The sequence below is a fragment of the Capricornis sumatraensis genome, chromosome 19 (genome assembly GCF_032405125.1).
Source record: "Capricornis sumatraensis isolate serow.1 chromosome 19, serow.2, whole genome shotgun sequence".
NCBI classification, from domain to species: domain Eukaryota; kingdom Metazoa; phylum Chordata; class Mammalia; order Artiodactyla; family Bovidae; genus Capricornis; species Capricornis sumatraensis.
Window position 1 is genome coordinate 75,119,436 of NC_091087.1, and position 24,439 is coordinate 75,143,874.

The following is a 24,439-nucleotide window of genomic DNA, read 5'->3' on the forward strand; positions in this document are numbered from 1 at the left end:
TATTTAGGAAATAGAGTAGGTGTTGGAGTGGGAGGGGGAGGCAGCAGGGAGAAGCGGCTTGGAAGAGGAGGAAATGGCTTTCGGGGGCGGAGCTGGAAAAGTACCAAATTTCTGGGCTCCTGCCCTTCCCCCCCAGCATGCAGAGCTCCTCCAGGCTACAGGCTGGGGCTGAGTGAAGTGCCAGGCTCCACCCCGCAGGCCCCCGAATAGATCCTCTAGATGCTCAGGCTGGGTCTCTGCCAGCAGCCCAACCTGGTCCTGCAGGGAGGGCCAAGGCAGGAGGGCAGAGGTTCACGGAACAGACTCCGGCACAGCAGGGTCCCAGCCGACAGTGAGGCGGATGGGACAGGACAGGACAGGCCTCAGAGCCGGGTGCTGGGCCCTGGGCTGCCCTGGAAAGAGGAAGCACCGCTCAGACCTGGGGCAGGCCAAAACCCTAGTTTATTTCAGCATCAGCAACATCTCAGCCATCACAAAAATAAACTCTACCGAGGGTGACGGAAGTCTCTACAGCAAGGTTAAGGGCTCAGCCACCACACAGCGAGCCTCCGGGGCACGTGGTGGGCACGGCCTGGGCAATAAGTTAGGAAGCAGCGGAGGAGCTGGTGGAGGCGGCAGGTGTGGCCAGGGCCTCACTTCTGGGCCGGCATGAGGTCATCGATGGCCTGGCCCTGCTCCAGCCGCTGCTCCATCTCGATGAGCAGCTTCACGCCGTCCACCACCATCTGCACCAGCTCCACCTCCGAGAAGCCCAGGCGGTCCGCATTGGAGACGTCAAAGACCCCACCCACGGCGGCCGTGTCCACACCGCCTGGAGAGACAGCCAGTTCAGCGGGGCTGCGTCGGGGGCAGCCCCGGGGGAGCGGGCTGCCGCCTGGCACCCCCTACTCACCTGTGCCTCGCTTCTGAAGCCGCAGCCGCTTGAGCACCTCAGAGAACTTCTCGTGCTTGCCCAGGTGGGGCAGCTTGATGTGCACCCCGGCCCGCAGCCCCGTGCCCAGGTTGGACGGGCAGGTGAGGATGTAGCCCAGGTGAGGGTTCCACATGAACTCGTAGTTCTTAGACTTGAAGAGCGTTTCAATCTGGAAATGGACGTGTGAGAGGGGAGGCCTGGCTGAGCCACCCGCCCAGGGGACCAGCTGGAACAGGACCTGAGGCAACAAAGACCTGGGCTCCCCGGGGGGTTGATGGGGCACCTCCATCTCTGCCTGAACCCCGGGGCCTGGCCCTGACCTGGGTGAGGCCGTTGCAGAAGCGCGTGAACACCTCCTTCATGTTGCCACCCTTCTGCATGGAGATGACCCGCAGATGGTCCTCCTCGTTGATCCACACCAGGAAGGTCTTGTTATCGTTATGCCTGGGGGAGGGGCACAGTCAAGTCTCCTCCCCGGACGAGGGACACATCCAGGAGCAAAACCTCGCGAGGCCCCCAGAGCCGGGGCACCAAGTCGCTGAGGTGCTCACCCCAGCTGTCCCTAGGGCCCGGGGGCTGCTATCAGGACTCCAGCCCCATCAACACCCTGGGCGCACACAGGGCACTTCAGAGAGGGCACGCGAAGCCCTGAGCTGTTCCCAGCTAGCCGGTCAGGCACCCCGTGGTCCCCACCTAGGGGCTGAGGGGCAGAGGCAGCCGGCCCCGCCCCGCCCACGGGGAGTCGCTTTATCTCGGCGCATTGGCCCGGTGCCTGCGAGCCCTGCTCCCCACCCCCACTCGAGGAAGCGACTGCGTCACCCTGCACCTGACCGACTCCCCGCGGGCGGCGGGTGGGAAAGGAGAGCGCCAACGAGGAGCCGCGGCTCCCGGAGGCGGGGGCAGGGAGGAGGAACGCCGACAAGACGGCCCCACCCGCCCGGGGCGCTCCGCACCTCCGCGGTCAAGGTCTCCTGCGAGGAGGCCGGCACCAAACCCACCTGAGGAGCGCGGCGCCGCCCTCCTCCCTCCGGTACGGCGCGGGCGGAGGCCGGGGGATACGCACCAGATGCCGCGGGCGTCGGGCCAGTCGCGGGCCATGCCCGAGGCCAGCAGCAGGGGCGACACGGGCTTATCGAAAAGGAAGTGGTCGTCGATAAGCTGCTGCTGCTCCGCCTCCGTCATGCTTTTGAGCGCATAGTACCTCCCCGCCAGGTCACCGTCCAGGCTCGACAGGGCTGCGGAGGAGCGCGCTCAGGAGGACGGGTGGACTCCTGCCCCACCCCGCACCCCCAGGATGCCCGCTCGGCCTGGCTGGAGCCCAGGCAGTCCTCCCGGTCCGAGCGGCGGGCCGCTCCGGAGCGACACGGCCCAAGCCGACCATCGTCCGGCCCCAGGGCTCTGTGGGCGCGGGGCTGGGCGTCGGTCCCTCTGGGAAACCCGAGCCGACGGACAGATAAGAGCGCGGCGGCTCGGGTGACTGGTAAACAGACAGGCAGGCAGTGCCCGGGGCCCAAGAGCGCCGCTCAGCGGGCCGTACCCTTACCTTCGACGGCGAGCTTCTCGATGGCGCGGCGCTCCCCGCGGCTGCAGTGCGGGGGGAGGCAGAAGCCGCGGATGCTGCGGCCCGTGCGCACCCGCGAGCTCAGCACGTAGTTGGGATCCAGGTCGTCGCCGCCCTGGGGGCCGTGCAGGGCTGAGCGCTGGGCAACCCCTCCCCACCCAGCCGGCCCCTCGCCCCGGGCCACCCCGCACCTGCAGGTTGTCGGGGTTGAGGTCGGTCTTGTGCTCGTCGGTGGGCTTATAGCCTCCGTGCCGGTCCTCAATGATGGGGTCAAACAGCTCCTTGAACACGTCGTACGATTCCTCGTCGCCGGCCACACAGCCCACGGTCATGATATAGGGGTGGCCTGGGGGGAGCGTGGAATGGGGACAGTGACGTCACTGCCAGGCCCGAGCAAGCCGCCGAGGACCCTTCAGCTATGCGCGCAAAGAGGGCGCCCGGACCTTGGCCCGGGGGGAGCCAGGGAGCGGGGGCGCTGGGGCCCAGCCTCGGGCTCCTGTCCTGACCTCGGGACTGAGGCGCGCGTACCTGGGTTGTCCACGCCGGTCTGGATGACGTCGTCCACCGTGAAGCCGCTCGGGGTGCTCTTAGCGCGCAGCTCGGCGTACAGTTCGGGGGTCAGCACCTTGGCCATGTGGTTGTTGTGGCCGCTGAGGTCGGGGAACTCGTCTTCGGCCGGGAAGCGCAGCTTCAGCGTGTTGTGGCTATTGGAGAAGGGCATGGCGGCGGCGGGCTGCGGGAGACGCGGGAGTCAGCGGGTCCCGAGGCTCTGGGCCTCCTGGTGACTTGCTAACCACCCAGGGCCCCGAGCTCCGGTCAGCCCGGTCTCGGTCAAGGTCAGCGGGGTCGGCGCTTACACGCAGGGGGCTACCACAGCGCCCAGGACCCCCGGCCCAACTGGCGCGCCCACTCCAGGCGGCGGACCCCGGGATGTCCGGAGCGCGCGACGCCCTGGCCCCAGCCCCCAGCTCCGTGCACAACAACCCCCGCGTCGGTGCCCGCGCGCCCCCCACCCCTGGCCCCCGGGCTCACCTACTGAGCAGTCGGGCAGGGGCGGGGGCTCTAGGTTAGTCTGCAGCTCAGGGCGCGGCGCAGGCGAACAGCGGCGGCTCCGCGCTCCCGCGGCTCTTAAGGGGCGCAACGCAGGCCGCCCATTGGCCGCTATTTATAGCCCATTCATTCCATTGGGTCGCGCTGCGGGGTGGTGCCGCCGCTTTGTCCGCCACCCTCTGCCCCCGGAGCCCCCCCACCCCACCCCACCCCGAACAGCCCACCACGGCTATCCCCTGGCCGGGACCCCGCGCAGCCTGCCTAACCCCACCTCGCGCCCGCCAAGATCCCGAAGCCAGAACCTCAGGCCCTCGGACATTCCGGATTCCCCCACACCCACGCCTGCCTCCGAGCGGGAAACAGAGGCAGGAGAGCCGGCAGGCACTTGAGAACGCTCGGCCTGGTCGGCGCCCCGGCCCCTGCCTCTCCCCCTCCCGCTAGTCCTCGCGGTGGTCGCGGCGAGGGGCCAGGCGGGAGCCGTCCCGGGCTTCCACGGCAGGTTACCGCCACCCCCCGCCACCCAACAACACCCCCCACCCCACCCCAACCTTCTCCCGCCCAGTCTGAGTTGGCGGCGAGCCGCCGACCTTCTTCAAGGTGCCCGCAGGCATCTCCCCAGCGATCTTGGTGCAGAGCGAAGGCACGCCGGAGGCGCAGCCTGGCTGCGGCCCAGCCAGGCGGCACCCTTGGTGCCGTGACCTTGGGCAAGTCCCCGGGCTTTGGGGTCATCTGAGCCAGAGACTCAGCCCCTCCTGGTTGATGAGCGAATACTGACTGCGGCCCTGCTGGGAAGTGCACAGTCTCAGAGCCCCCAGCCCCAGGCCTGGGCCCTCTCTCCCAGGGACAAGTCCATTTCCACACCCCACCCCAAAGGTCGTCCTCAGAGAATCTCCGCAGAGGCTGGAGGAAATACTCACATAAGCACATGTGAGTTTTAAAAAACAAAAAGCTCACTGAAAATCAGAATCATGCAATTCAAAGTAATGACTACGCCTTCCACTGTCCCCAGCACCCCAGACTGGCACCAGCCAGTGTTGGCTATGGGCTGGAATGTGGGGAGATAGGCATTCACAGGCTGCCTGCCATTGTGAAGTGCTACATCAGTTTTGGAGAGTAATTTGGCAGTATTTATTAAAACGTAAAATCTTTGTACTCCATGACCCGGCAATCCCACTTCTAGGAATCCAGCCTATAGTCTCATCTCTCTGTGCACATAGGCCAGTCCTCTCTAGCATGAGAAACAAACACAAACAAACCTGCATGTAACCGGATGCCCATCCCTTGGGGACTGGCCGGGGGCAGGGAAGGCATCTCTCCAGTGTGGAATATTACACAGCTATTAAAAAGCGTGAATTGGGGACTTCCCTGGTGGTGCAGTGGATGAAAGTCCAGCGACCAATGCAGGGGACAGGGATTCGCGCCCTAGTCCAGGAAGACCCCACCTGCCCAAGGGGCAGCCAAGTCTGTGCGCCAGAACTACTGAGCCCCGAGGGCGGAGAAGCCACCGCCAGAAGAAGCCCGCGGGCCACAGCACAGAGCAGCCCCTGCTCACCGCAACTAGGGAAAGCCTGAGCGCAGCAACGAAGACCCAGGGCAGCCAAAAATAAATCAGTAAATATTTTTTTAAAGAGTGAACTGGTGCTTTTATGGTTAATGTCCATCATATGGTTGCTTTGTGAACAAAGCAAGGAAGGGGGGAAACACTTATCTATGTGTTTATTCAACAAAATCCCTCCAGGATGGCACAGGACTGCTGCTGGAGGAAGGCTGTGAGCTTGGCAGCTGGGAGCAAGCAGCCAAGGGAACAAGATACGGTCAAGAACCAGGAGGAGACGGGTGCCTCCGGCGGGGCCGAGCGGCGATCCGTGTGCTGGGGCCTCTGAGGGCGCCAGAGCACGGGGTGAGCACGTTCCCTTGCCTCTGCCTCTGTGCACAGCCCGCGGTTACCATGGAGGACTCCTGCCTCTTCCCTTGCTCAATTTGGCGTGTTCTGACCTGCTCCCAGTCAGCACTTTTTCAGACCCGTAAAGCAAAGCAAGGTAAAAAGACAAATGGCTCTGAACTGCCCAGACAGGTGTCCTTTACGCCCGAAATTCCTGTGTTCCATGCCCCCTGCTGCCCTTCTCCCTAACTTTAGAAATATCTGCACCTGCCCTCCCCAAATCCCGGCGGACAAAGGCCTGAAGGACTCAAGTTTCTGTTTCTAGAAAACGAGTGCTGAGTGCTGGCCCTGGAGGCCTACTTGACTTTCAGACCCCAGGGATTGGGGGCGGGGAGAGCTCAGGGCTTCCTTCCTCTTTGTAGCCTCGGCAGCTTCTCAGAAGGTCCCCACCCCGCACCTTCAGGCCACCAAGGGCCTGACCCACTTGGGGGCCAGGGGCAGGGAAAGACCCCGTTCCCCTCTCCCTCCACCAGCGAGGTCCTCACTAGAGAAGCGAAGACGAGAGGCTTGGGGTCTTGCCCAGGGCCTGCCTGGGGCTCCAGCAGGTCTCAGCCTTCTGAGATGCGTGTTTTGTCCTAGTTTTGCAGATGAGCAAAGGGAAGATGGGAAGGTGGGTGACGGGGAACCAGGTCTGAGGTCTGGCCATCCCCCTGTGATCCTGCAGTGCCTGGCCCTGTGCTAACCTGACCTAGGGCCCACCCTGCAGCCCCCCAGCTGGCCACGCCTGGGCTGGACTCAGACTGGCAACACATGTGGTCACCAACTGTGACGGGGCAGGAGGAGGGGTCTTGGAGGCCTTTAGACCCAGAAGTCAGGGTGAGGCCCCTACCGGGCAGCGGCCACTTGGGAGCCTGCGTAGTACTGAGCAAGGGAACAAGGAGGGGGGCCCAGGAGTGTACCAGCCTCCACCTCAGCGGAAGAACGCTACTCCCAGCTAACCGAGCCCTCCCCTATGGACCCTCCAGTCTCCCCAAGGCCCACAGGAGCCGGTTTGGCAGCGTCTGGGCAAGAAGCTAGGTGACATCATCCAGCCAGTTTACCATCCAGGTTTCTCAGAAATCACACTTGGTTACACATTAACCACCTGGCCCTGGAGGGGGTGGGGAGCCTCAACGGAGTCCCCGGCCTTTCATCCACAGGACACGGCCCTGCTCAGCAGGCACAGGGTGGGCCTGGTGGAGGAGGGCCAGGCCCCATGCAGGGGCTGGAACTTCCTCCTAATCCCCAGAGGGGACGTTGGTTGGGGTCAGAAAAGGGGCAGGGGCTGCCTTGAGGCCACAGAGTATGGTGGGGCAGGAGGCCGGCCCGCCAGGGGAGAGGAGACCTTGGCTCAGAGATCAGAGCAGAACGGCCCTCCCCAGGGGGCATCGTCCGCCTCCTGTTCTCCTCCAGGGCCCTGTTCCTGCCTGTTCCCACCTTTCTTCCAATCTGCCTTTGGTTTTCTGAAGCCAAGTTTACTGGCTTTAAATCCCAATCCCACTTTGGCCACATTAGCTGTGTGATTTTAGGCAAATTACTTGACTTCCCTGAGTTTGTAAAATGGTCCCTCTCTCACAGGATTGTGGGGAAGATTCAAAGTGATAACACTTAACTGGGCTTACACAGCATCAGATATTTTTTAAGGAGGGGGGACAATATATAAACTCTGCCCTAGGCAAAGTACCCACCTGACCTGGCTAATCAGTTGGTGCTTGAGGAATCGGGCTGAGCAGACTCAGAGAGAGAAGACAGACAGCCCTGGGAAGGCTGCCTGGAGGAGGGGGCAATGGAGAAGCTGGCCAACCAGTCCCCCACAGAAAGGCGATGGGAAGTTGGGACCACAGGAAACCACTGCCTAGTCACCGAGTCCTAATTTAGGCTCTTAGTGTGCACTCAGCCTCTGAGTAGCTGAGAGGCTGGGGAAGAGGAACCCCCAAGAAGTGGAAAGTTGCTATCTCCCAGGAGAGCAATTAAGGGATGATTCCGGCGGGTGCAAAGTCACCTGGAACAAAGGTTGGTGAGCTGTAGATGGAGTTGTGTTGTCCGAGAGGAGGAGGCAAGGCTGTTATGTAGCCACACAAGCAGCTGGTGGCCAGAGCACTGGCCTGGGAGGTCACTACAGACCCTCACCTTTCTCTCCTGGGGTTCCAAGACCCAGGCCCAGTCAGGGAAGGGTCATGGAGGGGCTACGGCACCTGGGTCTCCATCATGGATTCTGCGGTCCGCAGACACCCTCACCAGCCCCGGCCCCAGAGGAGGAAAGAGTTCAGCGCCCCACAAGTTGGCAGGGCTCTGGGAAGGGACTGGTTCCGCAGGGCCTGGCCACGCCCAGATGTCCAGGATGGAGCAGCCTGGGCCTGGGAAGCGTGGCCAAGGGTCATGCTAGCTGCCTCTGAGTTGGGGCTCAGGCCCCAGCCTGGCTGGGTGGACTGGGGTCTCCATCAGATAAGGCCTGGCCCACGGGGACATGCGCACTGGAGGAAAACGGTCCCTGTCCCCGTGCCCCTCCCCCGCACACACTGTCCGCCCAGAGCCTGGCTCTGATTCAGCGTCGCTGAGACACAACAGGGCTGCAGCTTCCCTGTTTCTGCCGGGCCCTCCAGCGGGCCCTCCCCCGCTCAGGCCGCTCTTGTCCTCACTGACTCGGCCCCAAGAGGAGCCCCGTGGCTCCAATGCTCAGCGCACCCTGGGTTCCAGGAGGGGACGCAGGGCTCCCTCCGTCCTGGAAGCGGCTTCCGCACTCCGGAGAACGTGCCCGTTTCAGGAGCGGCCAGGCCTGGGTCTAAGGCCGCTTCTGGCCACCGTCCCCTGCTGCTCAGGTTGCCTCCCGCCAAAGCCTTGTGGGACCACCCGCTCCTCTGCAGCTCCATTTTCTGGAGTTTCACCATTCACGCCCGCGACCGCACAGGAGACCGCGGCAGCTTGGGGCCGGGCTACCGGGGCTCTAGGTGGTCTTGGGCGCGAGCAGGCGGCACCCGGACAAGCCGACCGAGAGCGCGCCCCGGACGCGAGGACGGGCGTCGCGCGCTCCCGAGACCCCGCCCCCTCTCCCGGGAACCCCCGCGCGCGCCGGGGGCGGAGTGCCGTGACGTCATCAGCGGGCGCCGCGCCCCAGCCGGAGGCGGAAGCCGCGGCGACGCGAAGCCACGTGCGGCGCCTCCGGGAGTCGGAGGCCGACGAGCGTCGCCGGTGAGGCTCGGCGGGGCTACGGTGGCAGAGCGCGGGTAGTGTGTGGGGCGTCTCTCCGGCAGGCCCTGCACGTCCTGGCAACCCCCCATGGCCGGGCCCAGCCCTGTTGCCGGCCTGGCCTGAGCCGCCGCCCCCGGCCTCTACGCAGGCCAGGCCGATGTTGCTGTTTACTGCCTGCTGCACGGCCCCAGCCTCCGCTTGGGGACCCGTGCATTTGCATCGCCCCGTCACCCGTCTGCCCAGGAGCCCCTCAGGGGAAGGGTGAAGAGGGGGGATTCTGCCTGGCCTGGAGGTGACCTCGCGGGCCCCCCCTGTGTGGTCCCTCTCTCCTCTCACAGCTAGAGAACGGGAGCCAAGCTCCCAGAGAAGGATGCCGAGGGAGAGGGTCAGGCCCTTGCTTTGTGGGAATCCTGGGACCCGGCCTCAGTCTCTCCGTCTGAGGTTTGGGCTGATGGCTCTCGTCTTAGGACCAGACCAAGAAGGGCTTTCTCCCTGGATACCAGGGGCACAGTCCTACCTCCTGGCCCCTTACACGTTCATGCCCACACACCTCCCAGGTCCCCAGCACCTGCCAGACCAGCAGCACCATGAGCTTCGTGGCCTACGAGGAGCTGATCAAAGAGGGTGACACAGCCATCCTGTCCCTGGGCCATGGCGCGATGGTGGCTGTGCGCGTGCAGCGGGGGGCCCAGACCCAGACCCGGCACGGTGTCCTGCGACACTCAGTAGACCTCATTGGCCGCCCCTTCGGCTCCAAGGTGACCTGCGGCCGAGGCGGCTGGGTGTACGTGCTGCACCCCACGCCGGAGCTCTGGACACTGAACCTGCCGCACCGCACCCAGATCCTGTACTCCACCGACATCGCCCTGCTCACCATGATGCTGGAGCTTCGGCCTGGCTCCGTGGTCTGTGAGTCCGGTGAGTTCCGCAGGCTGCCTCTGTACGTGGAGGCGGAGGTTAGACCCAGTGTCCAGGCAGAGGCACAGTTACTCTCCATGTTTCTACAGGGTCTTTCTGGGGGGCTCACTGCAGCGAGGGGGGACAGACACAGGGAAGCTGGTTTAGGAGACTGGTGCTGTCCTCCGGTGAGACTTGATGGGACCTGACTGAGGACAGCTTGCAGGAGGAGCGGGCGCCCAGGGGGAAGCCTTCCTGTCTGAGGTGGGGAGGGGGTGGTGAATGCTGCTCGGCGCTGACCAGGGTGCTGACAGAAGGGCAGGGGCCCCTGGCCTGGCAGTCCCTCACTGCTGCGGATGGGAGCCGAGGCCCAGGGCTGAGAATGCCTCTTTCTGGAGGGAGGCCAGGGCTGCTCCAGGGTGCTCACTGTTGGGGAAGAGCCTGTCTTGTGCTCACCCCAGGCCAGCGCCTTCATCACTGAGGCCAGGCCTGGGGTGCAGATGGAAGTACCTGGATTCAGATATTCCCAGACTCTGCATGTGTGCGTGCGCACAAACACGTACTGGGGACCGAAGCTTGCAGCCAGGCCCAGGTGTGCCTGGATTTCCAGAACGTTCCGCACGCCCCGGGCCCCTGTGCTCCAGGCTCATGAAGAGTTCCCAGCAGCACTGCTGTCAGCTTTTGGAGGCTTCAGGCCGTCTCTTCTGTCTTTGGGCCTCGGTTTCTCCATGCAGACGATGGGATGGTTGCTTTTGCCCAGCCGATCACTTTGAAACAGGGAGAGTCAGGTGCAGAATCTGAGCCGTGAGTGGGTTCAGAGAGTGGGTGGGGGCTGGGCAGGGGCCGGCCGCTCAGCACCAGAGGAACTGGGGGTGGACAGGATTCAGGGCCAGTTTGTCCCCTGCTGCCCCCCACCCCCACCCCCGGCAACAAGGCATCCACGGCCAGGGCCTGGCTCCACTCAGCTGAAAAGCGCGGTCTGTGAGCGGGTTTCCTGGCTCCTCTGAGGTGCCAGCTCCCCTTCTGGGAACCGTGGGTAGAGCCGCGACAAGTCAGGCCGGGTTTCTGCTTCTCAAAGGGGACAGACAGTGGGCCCAGCATGACCGTCTCAGTGTTACTGCGGACTGGGGGCTGCGCTTTTGAGGGTGACTGAGAGGTGTCCCTCTGGCTGGGCAGTCAGGGAGGACCTGATGGGGAGCTGTGAAGAGCCACGGGGTAGGGTCACCCTGAAGGAGAGCCTCGCAGAGACCCTGCATGGGGGACCATCGAGGAGGCCAGGGTGGCAGGAGCAGGAAGGAGTTCAGGGAGGAAGCGCACACTGCCAGGGGTCACGAGGAGTCTGACTCGGCTGTGGAGCAGAGGCCTGGTCTGACGGCAGCTGTGGAGACAGGCCTGAGGGCAGGGCTTGGGGGCTGTAACGGGGGCGGGGGGCCTAGGTGGGCGCTGCGGGCAGCTGGGGAGAAGCACTTCCTAGAGAGATGTGGGAGGAGGTGCCAGTGGGGGCGGGGGCGGCTCCGTGGCGTCTGGCTGGGCGGTCACCACCCTGGTCACTGGGTACAGAGGCTGGGCAGGGAGTGGCCTGGGGCTGGACCTCTCCAGCTCTGCCCTCGTAAATGCTGGGCTCTGTCTGCTGTCACCGGGGAGGGGTCAGTGTGCAGTGGACACAGAGTATCTCCATCAAGCTTGGCACCTGGAGCCATGAGGGGTGGGGAGGCCATGGGGGGTGACGAGAGACTAGGGCCCCCCCCCCGGCACTGCAGGACAAGATGGCAAGCAGAAGGGCAGCCTGAGGCTGGAGGAAGACAGGGGCGATGACACGGGCATGTTGGTCACCGTGTCACGGTGCCGTGCGCTCACTCAGGGTGAGGGCCGAGCTCCCATGTGGTGGGAGCAGACTGGGGGCAGGAAGACGGACCGACCCCCATCCCTCGGGCCCATCCACCGTGTGCGGCAGGGCAAGTCTCTTGGTCTGCTCTGCACAGACCCTGCAGGGCCCTGGGGCAGTCCGGCCCCTCTCAGGATCCCAGTTGGGGCCCCCGGTCTGGGCAGCAGGGTTTGCTCCAGAGCTGGGATGGGCAGGGCTGCCCCCGCCCAGCAGGACCTGCACCAGATGAATAGGCGGCCCCCCCAGCCCCGCCGGGGACAGTCCCTGGGCCCCAGGACCCCAGGAGGAGCTCTGGACTGGTCCCTGCTGATAACCCCGGGCTCGGCTGAGCTTGTGGGCCCTGGTGGGTCTCCCCAGGGTGAAGGTGGGCTCGTTTCCCGCCTGACTCCCACCCCGCCCGGCCAGGCACCGGCAGCGGCTCTGTGTCCCACGCCATCATCCGCACCATCGCGCCCACGGGGCACCTGCACACGGTGGAGTTCCACCAGCAGCGGGCGGAGAGGGCACGGGAGGAGTTCCAGGAGCACCGCGTGGGCCGCTGGGTGACTGTGCTGAACCAGGACGTGTGCCGCAGTGGCTTCGGCGTGAGCCACGTGGCGGACGCCGTCTTCCTGGACATCCCCTCGCCTTGGGAGGCCGTGGGGCACGCCTGGGATGCCCTCAAGGTCGAAGGTGAGCTGGGCTTCTGGGAGCAGAAGGGTCAGGGGGTCGGGGTGGGTCAGAGTGGCCCTGGGAGGTTGGGGGGTGGTTGGAGGAGTCAGGACTGGGGAGCACGGGGCTCAGCTGGGCCCCCGCCCCTTGGCTTGGCCCACTCCCACCCCAAGGTGAGTGATGTCTGAGGTCCCTGGGGAATGTCCGTACAGCCCTGTCTGCGTGAGAGGCGGAGCATGCTGGAGGTCAGAGGTTAGCCCCTGACCCCAGCCAGTCCCCGCAGAGCCTTCTCTCCCCAGCAGCTGCAAGCTGGGCGAACGCACCCCTTTTAGGGAAGATGTTGGGTGCAGAGGCGGGGAGGTCGGCTCTGAGCCAGGAGGCGCTGGCGAGGCCCTGGGTTTTTCCCTTTTCTGGAGAAGTTGCTGGCTCTGGCAGCCAGGCCTCCCTGCCTCCTCCCCGCTGAGCAGAGCAGCGGGAGGGGGAAGCCCGGAGGCCCTGGGGATGGCCCGCCCCTCTGAACGACGATGCTTGGCCAGTGGGTCCTAGTGGGTCCCCTGCCCACTGGCATTGGACTCCCGTGTCCTCGGTCTGTACCAGGGTAGCCGGGGAGCACCAGCTCCCCCGCCCCCGCCCCTTCTGCTTGGCCCCCGATGCCCACAGGTCCCTCCTGCCCCAGGGACCCTGTGAGGCCAGAGCCGGGCGCATGGCCTGGGCTGAGCGCAGGCGGTCCCTGGCCCGGGAGCCCTGCATGTGTTGTCCTGTCCCCTCCGCCCCACTGAGCCCTGCTCTCTGCATCTGCTTGTTCTGGCCCAGAGGCTCCGGACTCCCTCGTAGTCTGGCTGTTCTCCAGGGCTCGCCTGCCTGCGTGAGCCCGGCTCCGGCTCAGTGCAGCCCCCGGGGCTCGGCCTTACCCAGTGGGGCCACCTCGGCTGTGCACACAGGGGCTGGGCTCCCCGAGGTGACCCTGTGCCCTCCAGCTTGACCTCAACTCTGCCTCCGAGCCCAGGCCTCCTTGCTGAGACTGAGATGACCAGGCCTCAGGGACCTTTCAGGGCTGTCCCCAGGCACCTTCCCTCCCCGACCCTGGCTTCCCCACCCCTGCCCTGCAGGGGAGATCTGGGATGGGCCTGGGCCGACTGGGGGAGATGGCGGGCAGGAAGGGCTCCCACCCCCTCCCCCGCCCGTCATCCCTGAGCCTAGGGCTCGCTCTGTAGGCGCCTCCAGTCGCAGAAGCCAGGACAACCTCTAATTTTCTGTGACAGCAGCCCCCGCCCCAGGCCACTACTTATGGCTGGAGCCGTTCTGGGCTCAGCGAGCGCGCCAGCAGCTGCCGTGCGGAGACTCCACCCTGGCCCCAGCCCTCGGCCGCCAGTGGGGGTCGGGGTGGCCGTGCCCGCTGGCGGCCCACGGAGTGAGGTGGTGGGCTTGGTGCAGGCGGCCCCTTCCACGTGGGCCCTGCCGGCTCCTCCGCTCTGAGGCCTCAGCTCCTCGTGGCCGGAGGGCTTGGCCGTCCTCGGAGCCCGGAGCGGGGTTCCGGGCGTCCACGCCTCGCACAGCGGCGTCTCTCCCAACACCCACTCCTGAAGGGGCCGGGCTGCATTTCCTCTGCGCTGAGGTCCGGGCCACAGATCCCTGGGCAGAGGGATGCCGGCGGGGGCGGGTGGGGGTGGGGGGTGGGCTCTGGGGTGGCTGGGGGCGGGGCTTAGGGACCCGCCCTCTGACCCGGCCTCTTGCTTCCCCCCCCCCCCCCCCCCCCCCGCGCAGGTGGGCGCTTCTGCTCCTTCTCACCCTGCATCGAGCAGGTCCAGCGCACGTGCCAGGCGCTGGCGGCCTGCGGCTTCTCGGAGCTGAGCACCCTGGAGGTGCTGCCGCAGGTCTACAACGTGCGCACCATCAGCCTGCCCGCGCCCGACCTGGGGGCCAGCCCCGGCCCCGACGCCGGCCCCTTCCGCAGCGGCACGCCCATGAAGGAAACCGTGGGCCACACCGGCTACCTGACCTTCGCCACCAAGTCTCCGGGCTAGGGAGCCGCGCCCGGAGCCCCGGGGAGCCGGGACGTGAAGCTCGGGCCAGAGACTGCCTTGTATGGTCAGCTGCCGCCTGCCGGGGCTGGTGTTCAGAAATGGACTTGCAGCGGGGAGGGTGGGGCGAGGGGGCCTCCCCGGACTGCTGGCGGGGCGACGGGTAGGGGGGCTGCCGCCGTGGGCAGCATCGCGGCCCTGGCAGGGAGCGCTCCCGCCTGCGGCCCCACGGGGTCAGCATGCCCGCCCTGCCAGTTCGTGGCCTCGCGGTCTTCACTGCCGCGGGCTTCTCCGGGTGGGCACGTGCCCCCAGACAGGAAGGGTGGAGGAGGAGGCCTGGGACAGTGGCCTTGGGCCCAGGACCCCCACCGCCCGGCTGCCAGCAGAGAGGTGGCCTCAGGCCCGAGCTCCCACTGGGCGCTGCACTGGCCGTATGCCCAGGTTCCCTCCTGGCAGCCCCCACCCACCACCTGGCTTCTCCACCCAGGAAGCGCCGCCTCTGAGGCCCGGCCAGAGCCTCGAGTGCGTATCCATGAGAAGACGGCGTCACGTGGCGGGGAGAGCAGAGCCGGACTTGGGCCTGCCTCCTGGCGGGTGGTGGTGCTGGAGCCGGTCTGGGTGCCTGCCCGGAGGGGCCCCGGGGTCTGGCTTGAGCTCCGCCCCGCCCTGCCCGCCCTCCAGTTCCGTGTGGCCTCCCCCTGCACCCTGTTTCACAAAGGGCCTGAGTGCCTGCTCTGGTCTCAGCCCGCCGGCAGGAGCCTCGGTCACCCTGTGTTGGCACAAGAGCCCCAGGGGCCCGTGCTGGCCTGAGGCTGCTGCCCAGTCACGCGCGGCGGAGAAATAAACGCTGTTGCCCCCGCGCAGTGACTGGCCCCCTGGTGCCTCGAGCCGGCCCTCCACTCCCTACAGCAGCATCCAGCTGGACCTCGCCACACGGCCGCCCGGCCCCTGCTCCTTCCTCTCCCAGGGCCACCGCCACAGGGCTGTGGACTCCAGGACAACGGCCTGGGACATGGTGGACAAAGGGGCCAGTGTGTGGCCACCCCCATCCGGCTGCAGAGAGGGCTGCTTGTTCCTGGAGTGGGGGTGGGGGAGGGGAGAGATCGCTCCGGGGCTGTGTGTGTGTCTGTCCATATCCGGCTGGGGTGTGTGTGTGTGTCCATCAGTCCGTCCATGTCCGGCTGGGCCCAACCTCCCAGGCCTGCTATTCTAGCCCCAGGCCACCACCCAGGTTTTGGGGGTCCTTGGGGTTGTGCCAGATGAGGTGAACCTCCAAGAGGACCAGTCTCCTCTTTGATGATGGGGCGGGGGGGGGGGGTGGACATCCTGTCTCCTAGGAAGACCTGTGTTCCCTGTGAGACCCTAGGGTCCCCCGAACCCCTTGCTCTGCTCCAGGGGTCAGGTCCCCCTTCAAGAACCTGTGCTGACCTCTGACCACAAGCCTAATGTGGGGACAGGAAGGGCCTGGGCTCTCCTCGGCCTTCCAGAAAGGCCTGTGGGGTGTATGTGTAGGGGGACAGGCCCTCTGCTTCCTGGGGTGAGGCTCTGGGGCCTACACCAGGGTCCCTGTGAGCCCGAAGGGAAGCCAGCCCAGGATGGATGACAGGCGGAGGGCTACCAGGTTTGGGGTCAGGATTCCTGGCCTCCTGTTCATGCACGTGGTTATACTTGGCACAGAGCCGCTCTTTTAAGGGTGGCTGGTCCTCCAGCCCCTCGACTGGGCCCACACACAAGCCCCCAGAGCTCCACCGGACCTCGATCCCATCCCAGGGGCTTCAGCCTGGAGCCCCACCTGGCCCTGAGCCAGCAGTGAGCTCCTGCCCACCCTTCAAAGCCCCTCAAGCCTCTCACCCCCGCCCCCAGATGGTCTCCCACACAGCCCTTCCCTGTGCCCCGGCACCCCAGTTCGCGATCTCCCCTGCAGACAGATGGCCAGAAGCCAGGTGGTTCCCTTAAATCTTTCAAATGGGGAGTGTGCCACCCAGGGCCCCTGGTGAGTGAGTGACCGATGAGCAGGTCACTTGGTCACTCCCTCGAGGCAGCAGCCTGGGGCTGGTCACAGGACAAGGATTCACCGGGAGAGTCCCGTCCAGCCCCAGACATGCACCCCTGACCTTCAGTTTTTCCTCAGAAAGTCCTGTACCCACGTGGCCCCGGCCCGAGGGGTGTGATGCATCGCCCTGCCACCCTGCCCCCCACCCCACCCCTGCTCCTGGGCCCAAGCCCTGGAGACAGCTGGCCTGGGTATGAGACTCACCTGCCCGAGGGCCCCAGGTCAGGATCAGAGCCCACTTCTGTGGGGGCCGCCTCCAGCCAGCTCCCCTGGAAGGCCCCAGGCCCTCCCCCCTCAGCCCCAAGGTGAGCTGCCCCTGGCCCCCCGTGTCCCCCTCACCCCATCACCTACCTCAGAGGGGCTCATGCTCTATGCTCAACCTGGGGTGGTGCGGGGAGGGACCCTGGAATCAGTACCTGCCTCGCAGGGTGTGGTCAGGGCTGGGGTGGGCTTCCCATCCCCTTCTCTCTGCCTCCGTGGCCTCTGTTCTCCCAGGAATGTATGGCTCTCGGGCGTCTAGCTTGTGTGGGAGACGGGGTGGGCTGCTTGGGACCCTGGCCCGGGATTGGGGGTGGGGATGGTGCGGCTCCTACCCCATCCCAGCCCAATGTGTGGGGAGAGAAACTGAGGCCTGTGCTGCAGAGGTGAGACTTGCCAAGATCCGGCCCACCCGCCCAGGACCTCCCACATCTGACACCCTGCTCAACTGTGGTTCTCAGCATGACCATAGGCGCCAAAGGGCAGACATGGCTGTTGTGATCCTAGAAGGCTCCTTGGAAGAGGTGACGGTCCTGCATGTGGAAGGGCAGATGGGACTTAGAGGCAGGTGAGCAGGCGGCCTCCCCAGGCAAGACAGCTTCCCACGACCCGGGAGAGGAAGTGGAAAGCGCCAGGAGCGACTGCTTTGGAGCAAGGTTGAATCAGAGCGCAGCCTCTGGCTGGAAACTGCCAGTCACGTTTGCAAGGCTTCTGAGCTCACGCAGGTTGCAGGACCGGTGCTCCACTCTGCCCAGGGGCTGCAAGGCTCCCATGCCAGCCGGGGCGGGGTGGGGGGTGCGCCTTCCTTCCAGTGGCGCCTCAGGTGAGAGGGTCCGGGGTGGCGGGGTTGCCCCTGCTGGAGGTCTTGGCTCCCAGTGCTCCCAAGAGGGAGCAAGCAAGATGAGTCCTCACAGCAACCACCTTCATCAGCCTTGGGCGCCCTCACCCAACAAACGGGCTGAGCAGCCTGGGGCGCTGAGCACCCAGACCTCCAGGGCAGCCTGTCCTGTCCTCAAGGGCTCAGGGGAACCAGGCACAGATGGTGCAGGCGAGAAGTGCCTGCTCTCAGCAAAGCAAGCAGTGGGGGCAGGGAGGAACAAGAAGGCCTTGCCAGGACACGGCCTCTGCAGTCACAGGGGAACAAGGACTTTGGACAGGGCCCCACAGGCCTCCCGTCCCCAGCAGGGATAGCCAGACCCCACACTGCCCTCCCGAGGATGCGCTTAAGGGCTCAGGCTTCCAGAATCACATCCGCCCTCCCTCCTGCCTGCCTGAGGGGTGCGGGGGGGAGGGACGGCTGCCACGAGATGAAGCAGCACATGGATGTGTGGACAGTCTGTGTCCGCAGTGTCTCGACGACGGTCAGCACCCGTGGGAGCCAGCACTGCCTCCAGGAAGACCTCTGATCTTGCATTTGCCAAGGCCAGCACTTGAGGACTGCTTCTGAGTCCATCTGAGACATGTCCTCTGCACTTTGTAGGACTTGAATAGCTTTTTGCACCTTCAGGGACACTTGCATGTGTATCAGAAGACGTGACACTGAGACTCTTCTGGAAAATCCGGGTCACGCAGTCCCCGTGCCTGTAGCCAGTTGTGTAACTAAACCAGAAACAGGCTCTTGGGCCACACACAGGCAGGCAGCACGGCTGACCCCCAGGTTCAGAAGTAGGTGTATTAGTCAGCTGTGCCCACAGACATGCTGCATAAGAAATAATCACCCCCCACCCCCCCTACCCCCGCTCCAAAAAAAAAATTCAGGCTTAAAGCCGCAGCCAGCTGCTCTGGGCCTGTGGCTTGGCAGCAATCGACCAGAGCCGGCTCTTCCCCGTGTGGGGCCCGAGCTTATGTAAACTGCCCCTCCCCTTCCTCCTGGGGCCTGCTCCTCTTGCGGCCGCAGGCGTGGCCCGCAGCCCAGGCGCGGTAGGGGCGAGCCCGGTCCTGCAGGCGCTTTTCAAGCCTTTGGTCACATGGCCTAACCTCGGGTCCCAGTGGAGGGAGAGACCCTGTGATTTTAGGGGAGGAGCTGCAGGGCCAGGGCCGGGGGGCACGCGGGGCCTCGCCCTCCCCCCCCGTGTGTGCGCACGTGTGCGTGTGTGTGTCTCCAGCCCGCCTCGGGACGAGGGCATTTCAAAGTCAGGCTGCCTGGGAAGCGGCAGCGCCGGCGGGAGGGAAGCACTCGCTCCCACCAGGCTGAGAATAGCGCGGAATTGGGTCACGCTCCCGGCAGCTCGTCACAGCTTCTAGCCCCGGACGATAATCAGCTTTCTCCCCGACAGCTGTCCCTTCAAAGAGCAGGGCAGGCCGGCTGCAGGCACCTGTTTAGAAGAAGCCGAGGGGGTCGAGACAGACGGGGTGGGGAGCCTCCGCTGACCTGCCCCCGATTCCTTTGCCGTCCCCGCCTGGCCAGCCGCCTCCCTCCTTCCTGCTCTCCCCGCTGCTCCCCAACTCCTCAGGGCCCGGGCACTCCAGGGGCATGCCATGCCCCAGAGCCTGGCGCTGAGAGAAGGCTCCACGGTGCCCCCTGCAGCCCCCCGCCCCAACTCCTTGCAGAATGAAGGTGTTGGTGGGCAGCGGGGCGGTCCCACCCCTCCGAGAATGCAGGAGGCTCAGGTCTCTCTAGGCCTTGAGGCCTGGACGTGGCCCCGGTGCCCCCACACTCCCACCAAGCCATGAGTGTGCCAGCCCCTCACGGGCACCAGCGGGCCTTGGGCCCGGCCCTCTGCTCCCTTCCTGGGCAGAGTCCCCTCTTCCCTCACAGCCAGGTGTGGGCCCGGCCCTCCCTGTCTGCACACAGTGTGCCTCTCCTCTCGGGGAGGGCGGGAGGCGAGATGCTCGCCTGGCCTCGCCTTTGGCAGGATCCAAAGCTCCACCCACCCTCCACTTCCTGTCTCGGTCGGTCCTCCCCAGGACGAGTCCTGCCCCACTGCCCTCCCTACCCCCAAGAGGCAGAAGTGTCCTCCCACCGCCTGGCCTTTGGTTCTGTCTCTGCTGGCCACCCGCCCTGCCGACCGCCGAAGCGTCCAGACGTGACCCTGCTGGAGAGGCAGAGATTGTGGGGCTGCTGCTGGGTGGGGGGCAGCCTCAGACTGCCCTCGCCTGCTGCCCTGCACAGGGCTGAGTCCTGCTCCCGCCACGCTCTTCCCCCCAGGGACACTGAGTTGTCCCCCGGATGCAGTCTGGGCGGCAGCCCCTGCGTGTCTGGTGGGGGGGGGGGGCAGGGCGCACAGGACTCGGTAAGAATCTCAAGCTTGGCCTCGATCCCAGGCCTTGGTAAGAATCTCAAGGTGTGTTTTGGACAGATGTCCCAGGTGGTTCCAACGTTTAGCTAATCTCGTTCCCTCTGTTTGAGCCACTAGGAAGTCCGGGGCCAAGTCTGCGGCCCATCTGGCAGGTGTGGGGAGAACGCCACCCTCTTTCATCTTATTTCCCAGCCAGCTTTTCCTCCCACAGTAGCCTTCAGAGGGTGATGTCGCAGGTCCTCTGAGCCCATGTTCCCGTTGGCTCCTGGGTACCCTGCCACCAACTGGCACATTAACATGCCAAACCCATCCTTGTAGCAATTCAGTAAGCCCCTCTGGCCTGCACTCAGTTGCCTCAGTCATGTCCATGGGCTGTAGCCACAGGCTCTTCTGTCTGTGGGACTTCCCGGCCAGAATCCTGGAGTGGGTTGCCATGTCCTCCTCCAGAGGATCTTCCCAACCCCAGGATCAAACCTGTGTCTCCTGCTTCTCCTGCACTGCAGGCAGACTCTTTTACCGCCGAGCCATCAGCGAAGCCCCAAGTAGCTCTGACTGAGATAGAGATAGAGATGTGACCCCCTGGAGGAGGACACAGCAACCCGCTCCAGCATTCTTGCCTGGGAAACCCAGGGACGGAGGAGCCTGGCTGTCCATCGGGTCACAGAGAGACACGGCTGAGTGGCTAATACTACGACCATACATATATCGTATCTTTCTGCTGTGGGCATGCCTGCCACTGTTTTTGGTTCTTGAATCGTTACAAAGGCACCAGGCAGTCATCACGTTTCAGGTGACAGAAACTTTCCTGAATGTAGGCTGCGGGTCTGTTCAGGAAACGCTCGAGCTGCTAGGGAGCGGGGTGGGGCCTGGATCAGCTGCCCCCGCGTCACCTGGGAGCTCGGGGAAGTGCAGATTCCCAGGCCCGCACCTGACCACCTGCACCTGGAGCTGGGGCGGGTGGAGGGTCCAGGGACCCCCGCCAGAGGGACTGGGACCTCTCACACTGCTCTTCTTTCTTAAACAGAACCTTGACGTCCATCAAACCTTGACGTGGTCACAACTCGGGAGCTCCCAACACCATCCACCTGGCTCTTTCCAAGGCCATGCTGTTGTCAGTGAGAGGTTAATTTTGTTTCCTCTGGTTGGAATGTTTGTGCGCTCAGGCCCCAGGCCCCTCTGGGATCACCGAGTCTCCCAGCGGCTTCATCTCTCTAGGCCCCGAGATCCCGGAGAGCAGCAGGGACCTCTTTTGGTTCTGACTTGAACAAACCAAATGTTTTATTTTACAAAATAAGACAGTTGGAACATTGGAAGCCTGAGTGGATGTCTCCAAGGTTTGGGAACGACTTTTAGGCGTGCTAATGATACTGTGAAATGACAGGGTGGCTGCAGTCTGCCTCAAAATAACCTAGGTGGGGGAGGGGGGAGCTGAAATCCTGGTCCCCTGAGACCTGGCAGCCTCTGGGATTCTCTCTGCTTCTGCATTTCTTTGATATTTTCCATAGTAAAACATTTGTTTTCGACTTTGGTTTTTTTAAGAAGCAATGCCCCAGGCAACTGTTAGGGAGTCAGCTAGGTCAATGCCCAGGGTCACCATACTCCTCCTGAGCCAAAAGGTGGTGGCGTGTCCCGGCTTCGCCAGCGCTGGGGCAGGGAGCTGCGGGTCACGCACTGTTTGCCACGAGAGACACCCACGGGGCTGGTGCCGGCCGGGCACACAGTAAGACATGCACTCTGCTCCTCCCAGCGCAGGTCCAGTGGCCGCTGACCCGGGAGCCCGCTTGCCGAGGAGGAGGGTGGACCTCAGGAGCCGCCCCCCTGCCTTGGAGGGCAGGACGGGCAGGGCTGCAGGGACCGACCCCTCACTGCCGGCCTCTGAGCTCCCAGGCAGCCCCTCTCCTAGCCCATCCGACTCCAGATGCCCGCCCTGTTCCTCCTTCCAGAACTTCCCGCCACCCTGGACCCTGGCCCCTTGCTGCCACCAAGGCCTGACCTCATCCCTGGCCCCCGGAAAGTAGCTGAGGCCTCCACCCTCTTGCAGTGAGATCTGCACGCAAGGAGAGACCAGCTCGGGGAGTCCTGGGCCCACACACGCACCCCCGGGCCCCCGCCCCCTCTTGTCTGTCTCCTCCACGCCCACCCCCGACGCCCCTTGTCTGCCTTCTGTCCCTGTAACTGCATTTGCTGAGAAGGTGAATCTGGGGGGGTGAGGGGGGCGGGTGAGGGCGTGAACCAGGGGATGAGGCGTCTACGGGCACCTACAGGGCCAGCAGCGGGCCAATGGCTGCCCAGGACCCAGGATGCGCTGACGAGAAGGCTCAGAGCCACTGGACACGCTCGGTGAGCACGGCCTGGGCCCGCGGGGGCGAGTGCCCGGCTGAGGAATGCGGGTGGCCGGCTGTGGGGCGGGGGCGCAGGGCCCTCTGAGGCCTGTTGCTAAGCTACAGGCACAATGGACATTCCGGCCCCGGGTGATGGATGGGCCAGAGACCTTCCTGGGTGAGAGGAGAGGGGACCCGGGCCGCCCCGCCCCCGCTCCCCTGGCCCCCAGGACACCGAGGCCCTTGGCTGCCTGGCCCTGAGACAGCCAGGGCTGTGAGCTGGGCACCCAGGGGGAGGGTGGTGGGCACGGGCTCCTGCGGCTCAGGCTGCCCCAGCCTCCTGGCAGGCCGCCTCCACTGGGCCTCTGCCTCTGCGGACCAGGCTTCCTGGCTGGTCCTTCTAGGTTCAAGCACAGAGCTCTCACCGGGTTACGAGCAGAGCTTAGAGGCCTCAGTAGGACCCGATCCTCTGCCCTACCCGTCCCCAGCCTGGAGGCTTGGCACCCCACCTGGCCAGGGCCGGCTCTGCCAGCAGCCACAGCTGGCAGGGCCCCAGACCCCCAGCGGCTGGCCCCGGCGTCCAGCGCGGCTGCTTTTGTCTGGGACAAGACAGGGGCCGTGTTGGCTCCCTTCCGGCTCCGCTTCCTTCCTCCGTGGAGAGACTGCTAAGGAGCTCTGGGCAGGGCCCGCCGCCAGCTGGCACCTGGGGGAGGGGGCTGGCAGCCCCCGCCCGGCCGATGGTCCCTGAGCTTCTGGTCCGGCCCGGCCCTCACCCTCACAGATCTGCCTCCACCTGGGCAGCTGAGACCCCTGTGTCCCCCCGCAGCCCCCAGAGATGGGTGTCCAGGACCCCGCCCGGCCTGCCTTCTCCCTCTCCGTGGTGCCCGGGCTCTGCCTGAACTGGGCGGTCCTCGTGGGCCCCGAGGCAGCAGCTCCCAGCCCACAGGACCGGTGTTGGTCTCGCCCTTTCTCAGCTTTTGTCCCTCTTCTCTGCTGAGCAGCGCCCCCCGGCCCCCCCACCGCTGGTCTCTGCCCAAGGAGGTGCCCAGTGCCGTCTGGAGGGGGGCCGACCTCACTGTGGACGGTTGGCAGGAGTGTGGGGGTGTCTCTAGTTCCACCGCCCCTGGTGGCTGGGCGGTTTTGGACAAAAGCCTGCAAGCCCCTCACCCCAGCTCATATATGTGCACACACATGCATACATGCACACACACGCAGAGGTGAGCGCACAGGCGCACATGCCAGGCATCATGGGATCCGGGGAGATAATGGACTCAGAGCCCCGACCCCCGACACCTGCCAGTCCTGGGGACCCAGACAGACAGCTGGACCCCCACCCCGCCAGGCCAAGACTCCCCCCAGCTGCCCACCCCAGCAAAGCATCCGGGTGTGTCTGCACCTCAACAGGTGCTGTCACGGATCAGGAGCAAGGCGGTGGGGGCGCAGCGGGCAGGGAAAGGCTGCTCCTGTCCCCTCCCCACGCCCCACCCTGCACTTCCCAGAGACCAGCCCGGGGCCTCCAAGGCCGGGCAGGGGCCCCTCAGGGTCTCTCCTCAGCCGAGAGTTGAACACAAAGAGGCAGCTGCCAGTGGGGCGGGTTGGGGGGCAGCGGCCTTTGTGAGCATGGGCCCCTCCTGGTGACCTCACCGCAGGCCAGAGAAGGGCCCTTTCTTCCCGAAGGCGGCCGGCCGTTGGGAATCTGCCTGGGGACAAAGCTGCCGCCCTGCAGGGGGCCAGCGAGTGGGGGGGCATGGGGGCCTCATGGAATAAATTAGGGGGGCAGGGGGAGGGGAGGGGAGGGCAGGGCGGCTGCAGCTGGTGCCTGGACTAAGACACACACGCCCTCGTGTGCAGACAAGCACCCCCCACGCACATGGGAGTGCGACCTGCCCCCTCAGGGCCTCACTCATTCATTGCTTTCCGCTCCTTCACTCATTCCGCGACTGGGCACTGGCCCTGGGACGCAGGAGGGCATCTGGTGGATGAAGGAGTGAGTGGACGGGTGGGGCGGGGCTCCCAGTCTGCAGGGGGAATTGGGACAGCGGGTCACAGTGGCCCCCAGGCTCCCGAGCTGGGTAGGGAGCTGCCACCCCGAAGTGGGTGCTTGGACACCCAGAGCCACACGTCTGTGCCTGTGGGGAAGCTGAGGCCGGCCTGGAGAGGGCCCAGGCCTGAGGCCACAGAGCAGGCACTCTGCCCGGCGGCTCCACAGGGGAGGCCGGGGAACACCTGGTTTTCAATGCGAAAACACACCTGGTTGGTGTCGGGTGACAGCCACCTTCTGTGGGGCCAGGGGCTTCCTGTCCCCAGGGCCCCACGCTCCAGAGCTCCCTCCCTCTTTAGGGCACCTCCTGTGCACCAGAGATGACCCCTACATGAGGCCCTGCTGGGCGGGTTAGCCCAAGAAGGCCAGTGGTGCCGGCCACATGGATGTCATAGGCATGCCCCACGGGTGCCTCAGATCTCCTCTGGGTTTGCTGAGC

At 65.2% G+C, this 24,439-nt stretch overlaps 2 protein-coding genes across 2 annotated transcripts; one reads left to right on the forward strand and one right to left on the reverse strand.

Moving 5' to 3' along the window:
- Positions 1–433: 433 nt before the first annotated feature.
- Positions 434–3,565, reverse strand: CKB (creatine kinase B). Its single transcript, XM_068990883.1, has 8 exons — positions 3,507–3,565; positions 3,003–3,207; positions 2,666–2,820; positions 2,457–2,589; positions 1,977–2,148; positions 1,234–1,357; positions 893–1,082; positions 434–811 (listed from the first exon to the last, which is right to left on the reverse strand). Exons 2-8 carry the CDS (start codon positions 3,193–3,195, stop codon positions 633–635), a joined length of 1,146 nt encoding a protein of 381 aa, XP_068846984.1. The 5' UTR covers positions 3,196–3,207; positions 3,507–3,565; the 3' UTR covers positions 434–632.
- A 5,010-nt stretch (positions 3,566–8,575) lies between these two features.
- On the forward strand, positions 8,576–14,924 carry TRMT61A (tRNA methyltransferase 61A). Its single transcript, XM_068991347.1, has 4 exons — positions 8,576–8,634; positions 9,192–9,552; positions 11,822–12,088; positions 13,832–14,924. Exons 2-4 carry the CDS (start codon positions 9,222–9,224, stop codon positions 14,089–14,091), a joined length of 858 nt encoding a protein of 285 aa, XP_068847448.1. The 5' UTR covers positions 8,576–8,634; positions 9,192–9,221; the 3' UTR covers positions 14,092–14,924.
- The last annotated feature ends 9,515 nt before the right edge of the window (positions 14,925–24,439 follow it).